Raw genomic sequence first — 12,137 nt, 5'->3', positions numbered from 1 at the left:
TTGACATGCAAAAAATTGGAAACAATGGAATCTCACGTCGCTCGTCGCAAACAATGTACATCGTTCAATTATTATTAAATTACGACGATGTTGATAGCCATCGATGTAATAATAAAAAAATACGTTATCGAACAATGAAATGATAGATAACGTAAATAATTAGAATGGAGGAGATTGCCATCCACGTGGAGCGTTCTACGACGACGATGATGGAGCGTTATCGATTAATTTAATTAAATTCTAATATAAATTTATCGTAACAGCTTCAGCTTTTGTGGAGAGACCTCCCTTCTCGTGTCGAATTGTTACACAATATGCAGTTACGCTGAAAATTATATCAGAACAGACGTTCGTCGTTCGTTCAGCTCGGCTCGTTATGATAACCGATGGTACGATGATGAAACAAGCAAGTTTCCAATGCCTGGCCATAAAATCGATATTCTGCAGATAGATAACAACGAACGTTGTCGTGCTTTTGATTGGTTTTTGTTTCGGTTTCGGACAAAATTTTATGTCTAATCGATACGACGAAGTTAACTGCTGAATTCATGAGAGAGCGATAACGGACATGTGTCTTTATCGTTTCGAATTTGTTCCTCCAGAAAATACATTGTTCGGATGGCTTTTAATCAAAAAATGTTCAATTGCTGCATGACTAATATCACTTATCAGTCTTCTACAATTTTTCGAGTCGAGTTTGTGTGTGTGAGTATTTAAATTGAACAATTACGAAATGTCATGTTTTTATCAATTTTTTTTTTGTATCGATTCGAAATTTATGTGATGTGGCTTGTTTGACATAAAAATAAGTTTTTTAATTGAATTTTTGGGGTTTTTTATGCAGAAAATTAATTTTTTAATTTTTTTTTAAATTAATTTTTTTTTTCATCAGATTTAGAATTTCTCCTATTTATTAAAAAAATTGAAGAATTTTTATTTTATTTTTTTTTAATAATTAATTTTAACTTTAATAATTTTAAAATTTTTGTTAAAACTTACAAAACAGGTACAAAAAAAAAAAGATTTTTTTTTTTTTTTTTTCAACAAAAATTAAATGAATTATTTTTGAAATGAATTTTTCTTCAAGAGAAGGTACATTAATTTTTTAAATAATTTTTTTTACGAAAATCGATTAATTTTTTAATTTAAAAAAAATCATTTAAAAATTTAAATTACCTTCTCTTAAAAAAAATTCACTTCAAAAATAATTCAATATTTTTTTTTTTTCGAAATAAATAAAAATCTTAATAATTTTTTTAATTTGGAAGTTTTGAGTTAGAAAACTTTAACAAAAAATTTATTTTTACAATTAATTAAAATTCTTGTCGTAAAATTTTTAAAATTAATTTAAAAAAAAATAAACAAAAATTTGCTCAAATATCGAAAACTTGAATATTTTACTTCATGTAAAAAAATTAAAGTTTATTATGAAATTTATTCATTTTTTTTCATTTTTTTTTAATTCATTTTTTTAAAAAAATAATAAAATTACAAAAAAATTGCATAAAAACTTTTCTAAAGGTCTTGAAAGATGATATTTTCAGTAATTTTTTTTTTATAAAACCAAAAGAAGCCTTATAAAAATAATTTTGATGCAAAAAAAAAATTGGTAAATTAAGAAAAAAACTTTAAATAAAATTTTGTTAATTTGAGAAGTGCTTTAAGTAAGAATCTGTTAAAAAATTTACAAAAAATCCTTCAAATTTTATTTTCAGTACAAAACCTTTTAAAAATTGAACAAATTTTTTTTTATTGAAAAAAAAAACTAATTAATTCAAGTTTTAACAAAAGAGGCTTTTTTTGAGGAAACACTCGACCTGAGAAACATCCCACTTTTGTTGTAACATTACAACGCGGGTAAAAAAAACCTTGACTACGATCTCTCATTACATTGATCAATCAATCAATTTTCAGCTGTAACGTTGCTTTGTTTATTATTATTATTTCATTCAGCAGAGTAAGCAAATGAACGACAACAATTTACGCAGCAACAAAAATACAATTTTGTTCAAAGTTAATAACTCTTTGCGTACTTCCTGGTCTGTGTACTGCCTGCTTATCATACAAAGACAGACCCACATCGCAGCAATGACGACGTCAGGTGTTTTAATATTTATTTACGTTCAGCAACCTCTTTGCGTCTTATTAACGAATAATACGACGTACGAAAAAAAAAATCAACAATAATTTAATATTAATGATAATTTTTTTTTTCTTAGCTGCTGCTTCACATAGAAGAATGATGTAATCTCTTTGCGTTCAGATTGTAACGTAAACTTTTGTGTTTGGTGCAAAAAAAAACTTTGACCACTACCTTTATAAGGTAATAACATTTATTTTATTGTCAGTGTTTTCGCGTTTTATATAAAATATTAAATTTATTGTTTTTGCGTGTGTTGATTATGACAGTGACAGTCGTCTAATGCCAATTTATTTTCAGCAGACTCCCACATCATTCGTGTCTCACTCTCTCTCGAGACGACGACGACGTCGTTATTACGATGACAGTTATTGTAAATCTGTGGCGAAAACCAACCGACATAATAATCAAGTTGTGTCATAAATTTTGTTTATTGTTACTTCGAATTGAGCTTTTGTTTCCTTTGTTAATAAGGGAAAATTTGCAAGATTAGCTTTGGAGCTGAAAATTATTTTAAATCGTTCAAAAAACTTAGATTTACGTTAAAATTGTTTAGTTTTGTTCAATAAGCATTTTTAGATCAAAAACTAAAAATTTAGCTTTATGTTTTCAAAAGTTAGCTCCAATTTTGAAAGAGCTGAAAATTTGTTCAAAGCATTCAAAAGGTTTAGATTTACGTTAAAATAGTTTAGATTTGTTCAATAAGCATTTTTAGATGAAAAACTAAAAATTTAGCTTTATGTTTTCAAAAGTTAGCTCCAATTTTGAAAGAGCTGAAAATCTGGTTTAGATTTACGTTAAAATAGTTTAGTTTTGTTCAATAAACATTTTTAGATGAAAAACTAAAAATTCAAAAAGTTAGCTAAGCAAAGACCTAAATTCATTTTTCAAAACTGTCAAAAAAAGCTTTGAAAAAACTTAAAAGAATAACTGAACTTAGGTTTGTTCGAAAAACTGATAATTTTTGAAGAGCTAAGAATTTAGCTTTGAATTTTTTAGATAAATTTTCTCTCAGAATTTAATAAAAATTATTTTTGATTTTACTTATTGGAAAAATTATTTGCAGATTTTAAGTCTTATCTAAGAATTAATATTTTTAAAAAAAATTTCTAAAATGAAAATTTTTTAGGTTTGTTCGAAAACATGAAAAATTTAAATTTGAGAATTTCGAACAAACCTAAAAAAAATTTTAGATCATAGTTTCGTTCGAAAAAAAAATCATAAAAACATGAAAATTTCGTTCACGTTAGTATTTCGTAATATATTACGCCTTGTTTCTTTATCTCAACGAAAAAATAGATTCTGGCTTATCAAAAAACAAACTAAAAAAAAACTACATTTTTTGATGAGCATTGCTCTGATAAAGGGTTCGTTTCGTAAGATAAGCGCACATGGTCGACACGAACGAAATTCACGACAACGACGTGTTTGTGTCTTATTGCGTCGAAAATTTGTTTAGTTGAGGTTTTTTCGTGAGCATACAGTACAAAATTTTGTTGGTAGGAGCAAACTGCAGTTATTCACATTAAATATTAATTACTACATATTTATTTTATGAATATATCTTGCGTCGTACATGAAAAATATATAAATAAATATAGCGAGAGACACATTCATTTATATTTTTAGGTTATGTATGCGCGCCATTATATGCACTTGCATGCTTGAAAAATAATCGACAAAATATGTGCACCATGTGTTCACTATGGTTTTTATTGTTATTATTATTATTTTTTTGTTGGCCTCAGCGACGACGACGAAACGCATTCTGAAATTAACAAACGAACTACAAAAAAAAAATGGATTTTTAGTCAATGAGGCCATACAAGAGAATTTTTAATGCTGGAATGAAATGGATGTCAAATGACCCGAAATGCACAAAAAAAAAATTACAAAACATTGCTTCAGAGATTTTCTGTTCAGGCGAAAAGGCAAACATAAAAGCGTAGTTTGTTTTTATTACCGCCATGCCTTTGCTTTTGCCATTTTACGCAGACGAAATAAAAAAAAAGTAGCCGACACTATGACGATAATGTAATGAACAACACACAGCAAAAACTATATAATAAAAGAGGTTATCACAAAATGTGCAGCTTGCACTTTTGCGGTTTCCTGATTTTCGTGCTGCAGTGTGCGGTATTTGTCTCTTTTTTGCCTTGCAAATGGCTCGAAAAAAGCAATGACAGGGGATTATGCTGGAAATAGATGGGAGGTTTTAATGGGTTTTGTTGTAAAATTGCCATTTTTTCGAGCAGAAATTAGTTTTTAACTGAAAGTTGGGTTCGTTCGAGAAGCATTATTTGAAGGAATTTGAGAAAATTTGAAGCTTTTCGAACGAAGCTTGAAAAAACTGATCTTAGGTTAGTTCGAAAAGCATCAATTTGAGGAATTTAATAAAAATTGAAACTTTTCGAACGAATCTTGAAAATTACTGATCTAAGGTTAGTTCGAGAAGCATAAAAACTAAAAATAATTTTCACATAACCTTAAAATTTTTTTTCAAAAGCTCAAAATTTTTAAGTAAAAATTAATTAAAATATATTTTTATAATTAAATAATTTTAAATTTTACGAATTAAGCTTAAAAAACTGATTTTGGGTTAGTTCGAAAAGCATAAAAAATTAAATATTTTCACATAACCTAAAAATAATTTTTGTTTCAAAAACTTAATTTTTTAAAATTTTCAAGTAAAAATTTATTCAATAATTTTTTTTTAATTAAATAATTTTAAGCTCTACGGACAAAACTTGAAATTAACTGATCTTAGGTTAGTCCAAAAAACATAAAATATAAGAATTCTTTTCACATAACTTTTAAAAATTATTTTTTTTTCAAAAGCTTAAAATTTTCAAGTAAAAATTAATTAAACAGTTTTTTATTAAATTAAATAATTTTAAATTTTACTTCTTAGGTTAGTTCGAAAAGCATAAAAAATTAAATATTTTCACATAACCTCAAATTTTTCAGATTTATTTTAAAAGCTTAAGATTTTAAGATTCAAATATTTGTCTGCTGAAAAATTTAATTTTCTTATTTAAGAATTTGATTTAAATAAATAAATAAAAAAATAGATTATAAATTAATTTAATAAAATAAAAAAATATTTTTTTTTAGAAATTCTTATCTTAGATTCGTTCGAATATTTTTCAGAAATAAGATCTAATTTTTTTAAAAGAAAAAAATTCTTAATTTTTAATAATAATTTTATTTAATATGAAAACTTAAAGTTTTTAATCAAAATCTAAAAAATTTTCTTATTTTAGGTTTGTTCGAAAAGCAAAACTGATCATTTTTTTTATTTATTTTTTGGAATTCAAATTTTTAGACCTATAATTTTCTCAAAAGATCTGAAAAAGAAATTTGTAACAAAAATTAATAAGAATTTAATATTTTTCTTTAAAACAAAAACTTTTTCAAAAACTAGATTCGTTCGATAAACATTTAAAAAAAGCTTCGTTCGTTACAAATTCCATCAAAACCTCAATTTTCACTTTAAAAATCCTCCCATAAACAATTAGTTTCTCTCTCGACAGCAAATTCGAGAAAACGACAAATATTGTCGCAAATTGTAAAACTAAATCCCAGTTAATAACCCGCTTTCAGTCTGTAGCAGCAAATTTCAAAAGACTTGGCAATGGATGATAAGATTTCAAGAAACAGGCTTTACTCAGGTGTGCTTGTGTGTGGAAAAATACCACAACTGGCAACAAAAAGCTGAATTTATTCTACATAATGTAATGAATCCAGCTATTTATTGGAGGTAAGTAGTGAGAGCGCGAGACTACATCTCTTTATTATAAAAACCCATCAACTCTGTATTTTATTTAAAAAAAAACTAGTTTCCATTCTATGAGACTTTGGCTTTTACGTGAGAAACGTTTTTCCATACGAAACTATTAAAAATAGGTAGTAGGTATAATAAAATGAGACTCGACGACGAACAAACTAACAATCTACATATTCATGATATTTTATTCCTCGCAGAGTATCATTAGCTTATTATTATTTTGTACATGTATATCGCATCGCGTGTACAAAAAAAAAATACTTAAAGCAAAGCTAAAATGTAGGCACATTATTATTGTTATATAAATATAATGAAGGAAAAAACGAGTTCGTCATCATCATCGTACACTTAAGTTTCTATTATAATTTGAAAATACACGTTCTTTGTGTACGAGGTTCGTTCGACGTGAAAAAAAAGAAGATACGTTGGCACAGTAAAAAAAAAACTCACAAACACATAGAGAGAATATAATTTACAAAAGAAGAAAAAAAAAGTTATAACCAGCTTGAGCGCTCGAATAATACATTTCGTGTCGTGTCGTGCTATCTCGTTCCAACACAAACACACAAAAAAAAAACATTATTTGCTTAGTCATACAAAACGAGTAAACATTTTATCAAGGCAAGGGAGCGAAGAAACGTCGGAAAAATGTACACCATGCCATATTGGCTAAAATACGGGGAATTGACGATTTTGAGCCAATCTGCGAGCGTTTACACCCGGGTTTACATCGGAGTTTACAGCGGTTTACAGCACAATGATGGCCGCCGTCGACGCAACGTCACTACATGAACACATAATATAATAATAAAAGCAAGTGCGCAGGTATTAGAGTTGGATGTTATTTTTTGCCTGGCTGATTTTCAACATACCACAGCTCCATAGATACAGGAAAAATACTTATTTTGAATGAATATACCCTGCATTAGTGTTAGAGAGCGATATAAGCTGATTTTTTTTTGTGTTGCTTGTCTTTCTCTGTGCTTCTATGTACAAAAAATTGAATTTAATATTAAATCTCGTACAGAGCGTAGGTCTGTGCGGTACAGTAGGTATATAAGTAGTTAGGTATAATGATTATTTATTATATATTGTGTGTGCTGGTTGCTAAGAAAAAACTTTTTTTTTTGTAGTACCGGCTGGAAAACACGAAATTTTAGCATTTTAAAGCCTTTGAGGTCTTTTATGAGAATTTTTATGAAAAATTTCGTGTATAAAACTAACACATAGACACGAAAAATTCTCAGAGCTGGCTTAATAATCAGGGGATTGAAGGTAAATTGTCTACCTGAGCACACCCTTCTTATCTAAAACGATTGAATAAACGACATCATCATCACGAAAGATATTTACTTGAGAAAAAACGAGGCGAAGATTCCATGAGAGATCCCTTTTGAAGAGCATTTTATCGCGTTTTATTGCTTTAAAATTCTATTTTATTAAAAAAAAAAAAATTTTTTTTTAGAAAAGAAAAATTCTTACCTCTTAAAATGTTCTCTTATTCTGTCCTCACGTACTGTTTCGGGCAAATTTCCTACCCAAAGGTGTCGAGTCTCTCGTACCATTTTGTTTCCCGCCGCTTCATGGAGGCGAAACTTTAAAACTTTCTTTCACTATAATAATAATATTTTTTTATATTTTTTTTTCTTCTTGATATTTTTTTCAAATTATTTTTTTTTTAATAATAATTTCTTCTTTTATTTATTAATAATTTATTTATAATTTTTTTTATATATATTTTTTTATTTTTAATATATTTTCAGAAGAAGAAAACACTTGAACACTGATATTATTTTTCTTGTTTAATTTATATATTTTTTATATATTTATTTTTTTTTTTATTTATTTACAGATTTTAAAAATCTCGTTGTATTTTTTATTACTTTAAATTTAAATATTTTGTGTAGAACTGAAAAAAAAATTAAAATATGGTTGAAACTAAATTCTCCAACTATTTTTCGACTCAAATTAAAATACGACGCAAAAAACAGTCGAAAATTTGTTTCATTTTTATTTTTTTGCTTCGTTGATATTTCCTCTTTTTTCGTGCACTTTTATTTTTTTTTACTCCAGAATAATCCAGTAGGGATAAAAGCTTGGCTTGGGTATCCAAAAGATATCTCACCTTTAAAAGTATTTTTTTTTTCTTCAATTTTCTACCACAAAGATGCTTTTTTCTTTCACACTTTCTCTTGATTTTTCTTCTTTTTTATAATTTAATTTTCTTGCTTTGATAAATATTTACTATACATCTTCTTCTTCGGAGTTTCTGACACTTTTTTCTCTTTTTTTTCTTTTCAATATTTAACTTTCTTACTGCACTTGTATTGATTTGAAGCGATTTGCTTGTGCCATCTTTAATTATATTTAATTATTTTTCTTTTATTTATTATTTTAATTTGAAGCGTGTTGTTGTTGTACACGTCGTCGTCGTAGATATATATATATATATATTATTTATATATTTTTTTTGTATAGTAAAAACTCTTCCTAGTTTACACCATTTTTCTCGTATTTCTTTGCGTGCTGCGAACTTAGAGTTGATCTGACGGGATTTACTCGGCGTCCTGAATTTCCTGATGATGATCCCATCGAGAGTTTTGATGTTCACAGATAACGTTGTTAATTTTGTCTCGTGTGTGTGTGTGTGTTTTTGTGTTTATATATGTGTTTTCTATCGCACAATTATTTAATTAAAAAGCCACATAGTTCTTCCCTCGTCGGCTTCTCAACTCAGACTAAGCGATTTTTTTGTTCCGATTCCAGCCCATTTTTAACAGCACGTTTCAAATACGTTCCAGGTTCGCGTTGTTTCAGTTCAAATCGCCGGAAATGAAGCGATTTATCAATTTCATACGACTCAGAATAGTTCAAATTTATGCCGCATTTCCGCTTTGGTGGCTCCAAACAGGATATTGACATGCTAAATGCAGCGCCATCTGGAGGGTTATCAATTTCATTCGTCTCATTTCATAACATTTGAATTAGCATGAAGGCGAATTACGATGCGGGCGAATGATAGTTTGTGATAATTTGATTAAATTTTCTTGCTTTTTTGACTAAAGATTTAAAAAAAAATTAAAAAATAAAATCTGATGCCCCATTTTAAAATTAAAAAAAAAAATATGGAAAAAAAGTTTAAAAAATTTACAAACTGTGAATAAAATATTAGATTTTTGCCGTATTTTTAATTTTTTTTTTTTCTAAAATTTTTCTTAAATTATGGATTTTTTTAATTGTCACATTCAATTTTATTTTTTTTTTAATTTTAATTTAAAATTATTAATTAAATCATGAATTATAATAATAAATAAAAAAAATAATTTTTTAAATTAATTTTTTTTTTTTTTGAAACATTGAAAATTTTCGAAAATTTTTGGTTTGATTAAAAAATGTTTGTTAAATAAAAAAAAAATTTAAAAGATTTTTTTAAAAATCTAATTTTAATAATTTTTCAAAAAAAAAATTACTCAAAAATTTTTTTTTTTTTGAAAAAAAAATTTTAAAATTTTGAAATTTTTTTTTTAAATAAATTAAAAAAATATTTTTTTAAAGGACCTTTTTTTAATTTCAAATCATTTTAAAAAAATTTACTTAATTTTTTTTTTTTTGGAAATTTGAAACAAATTTAAAAAAAAATAAAAAAAATCCTGTTAAATGGAAATTTTAAATAAATTATTGTATAAATTCTCTTCATAATGATTCTTCGAAAAATTAAATTTTAAATTAAAAATTTTTCTTAAATAAATTAAAAATTAAAAGAAATTAAAAAAATGAACATAAAATAAAAAAAAACAATTTTAAATTTAAATATTAAATTTTTAAAAAAAAAATAAATACATAAAAACTAAAAAAAAAATTAAAACAAAAAAAAATAAAACGAACTTTTTTCTCGCTTACATCAGTAAAAAAATCAAATAACTCGAAAATGAGCAGTAAAAAAAATTTTGACTTATTTTTTTTTTAATTTGACTTTTAAAATTTTTCAAACATTTTTCCTTCAAATTTATTAATTTTCTTTTTTTTTATATTTCTTGATATCTCAACTGCTGAAGTGCATCAAAATTATCTGGCGTGGAATTTTTCTTCATTTCTTCAACTTTTTCCCATGCAAGTTCGAACGGATAAACCAAAGGCTTAAATCTATCGGGAATTTCGTCGTCATTTTGCATCATGTTATTGGCGATATGAGGAGCTGCAGGTCCCTTCATATGAATCCTCTCCAATTGATTCGCATTATGAGTCAACGGATCAAGTCCCGTGATATTAAAAAAGAGCTCTTCTCTCGTCAGGACATTAGGAACTCCCTTTTTACTGAAGAACTAAAAAAAAAATTAAATTTTATAAAAATTTTTAAAGGAAAATAATTTTTTTACCGTCACAACGTTATCACAATCCCGCATGAGAAATTCCAAGGCGCCCGGATGCTGCGGCTCAACGGATTGGGCAACGTCAATGACCCAAATTTGATCGTTATACCACAAAATGTTGTATTCGGAGAAGTCAGCATGCACTAAACGCGCGTCATTGTACATTTTGTGCATAATTTGGAGCGTTTCTTCGTAGGCGACAGACCATTCGGCATCCGACAAGCGTGCTTCTTTGATTTTCAACGCGGGAACAGTATTTCTACCGATAAAGGACATCACGAGAATATGTTTTTTCAAGACAATGACGTCGGGACATAAAATTCCCGCCTTTTTGAGACGTTGCAAGTTGTGCATTTCCTTCTCGGCCCACATATTGATGATCGTATGCGAGTTTTGTTTGCTAAAACGTCCTTTGAAGCGATAATCGTCTTTGATGTAACGATCGCGTTGCTTAAATTCGTTCAGCGTCGTCGAGAAAATCTTGATGGCAACCTCTTTTGGCACAAGAGCATTTGATTCGCCGTTTGGATCGGTTTCCGCATGCAAAATAACTGCTTCTTTCCCCGTGGAAATTACTCCGTCGACACTTTCCAACAGTTGGTTATTGATCATTTTGTACAAAATCAAGCGCGTGGCTTCATCAAGACCCATAACTGCAGTTTCAACGGCTTCTTTTCGATCAAAAGCCCGATTTACCTTCTTCGTTTGCTTCACACTTTGCTTCAGTTGATTGAAAACTGTGTTATTTAACTTCATATCGAACGATCCGGCATCGCCAGTTTCGAATTCCGGCGGAAAAGACATTACTTTGCACGCATTTCGACGTCCCGCGATCTCCGCATCGTGTTTTGTCTTGATTTCGCCATCGACATTCGTCGTTGTGTTCTTTTTCTTGCTAATTTTCGAGAATTCCTTCTCGTTTGTCTCGAAACGATCCCAATCCTTGCGTTCCTCGTACGGTATCGGTTGATTGTCTTCCGCATCCGAGTCTTCTCCCTGCAATTCTTCGGGCGCAATGCGATATTTGCTGTAACTGATCTGCACTTTTGAGTTTTTATTGTTTGCTTTTTCGACTTTTTTCAAGTAATTGTCGTGTTCTTTGATGTACATCTCCTGCAGCGTTTGAGCAATTTGCCAGTCGCTGTCCATTTCGACAATTTTTTGGAAATCCGGTTCGTCTTTTAGTGCTTCCAACACTTCTGGCGGCAATCCCGAGGGTTTCGAAGGCGGTTCAACGTCATGCGGAACAGCATCAACAACGTCAATTGACGGGATTGGAACTTTTGGGCCTTTTACTTTCTTGAATTCTTCCTCTTGTAAGCGTTTCGCGTACTCTTCGTTCATGATTTCGCTCAAATTGGAACTAACATCCGCCTCTGCGGGTTCAATTATCTTCCAGGGAGACGTCATTTTGTTGTGTCTTAGTTTAGAATAAATTATTGCACTTTAAATCTATAGAGTTAGTACGGCTCGTGTACAAAAATATGCTTTTTGTGTTGTAAAATATGAGGTAATCGAGTTCTTGTACGGAATTCAGGCGCAATAAAGCTGCTAATGACTCGTTTTGGGAGAGTCTTGACGCTCGAATGACGGGAATTGGGCAATTTTTAAAGAAAAAAAGCCCAAAAATGATCAAACTTGTGCTCGGGTTGAGCAAAATTGTGAAATTGACAGAAGACAGGGATGGAGGTTAGAGAATTTATGAAAAATTGGGCAAAAAATTCAAGGGCACGTGAATAAAAATTTGTATTTATTTTAAAATTTTAATTTTGAGTTATAAAATGATTAAAAATGATAAATTAGAGCCCCCTGATAAATTTCTATCCATTTGGAGCAAGAT

General features: G+C 28.5%; 2 protein-coding genes across 5 annotated transcripts in view; both read right to left on the bottom strand.

Moving 5' to 3' along the window:
• LOC134831205 (protein split ends) overlaps positions 1 to 7,830 on the bottom strand; it is a 70,789-nt gene extending 62,959 nt beyond the window's left edge. For all 4 annotated transcript variants that reach the window (XM_063844873.1, XM_063844875.1, XM_063844874.1 and 1 more), the window contains exon 1: positions 7,410 to 7,830. In XM_063844873.1, the coding sequence (XP_063700943.1) occupies positions 7,410 to 7,492 (83 nt within the window). In that variant the 5' untranslated portion in view covers positions 7,493 to 7,830. The remainder of the gene's footprint in view (positions 1 to 7,409) is intronic.
• Positions 7,831 to 9,840: 2,010 nt separating this feature from the next.
• Positions 9,841 to 11,958, bottom strand: LOC134830023 (serine/threonine-protein kinase RIO3). The gene is made up of 2 exons (XM_063843369.1): positions 10,304 to 11,958; positions 9,841 to 10,249 (listed from the first exon to the last, which is right to left on the bottom strand). Exons 1-2 carry the CDS (start codon positions 11,705 to 11,707, stop codon positions 9,953 to 9,955), a joined length of 1,701 nt encoding a protein of 566 aa, XP_063699439.1. The 5' UTR covers positions 11,708 to 11,958; the 3' UTR covers positions 9,841 to 9,952.
• Between the last annotated feature and the right edge of the window lie 179 nt (positions 11,959 to 12,137).

This window comes from Culicoides brevitarsis, chromosome 2 (assembly GCF_036172545.1).
Source record: "Culicoides brevitarsis isolate CSIRO-B50_1 chromosome 2, AGI_CSIRO_Cbre_v1, whole genome shotgun sequence".
Lineage (NCBI taxonomy): Eukaryota > Metazoa > Arthropoda > Insecta > Diptera > Ceratopogonidae > Culicoides > Culicoides brevitarsis.
The sequence above is the reverse complement of the archived record's forward strand: the minus strand, read 5'-3'. Positions and strand labels throughout refer to the sequence as shown.

Bases quoted from the DNA above. Each gene is read 5' to 3' on its own strand.
- LOC134830023 (XM_063843369.1), bottom strand. From the start codon at position 11,707: ATGACGTCTCCCTGGAAGATAATTGAACCCGCAGAGGCGGATGTTAGT. The intron at 10,250-10,303 runs GTAAAAAAATTA...TTTTTTTTTTAG, and splicing joins ATTGTGATAACGTTGTGACG to TTCTTCAGTAAAAAGGGAGT.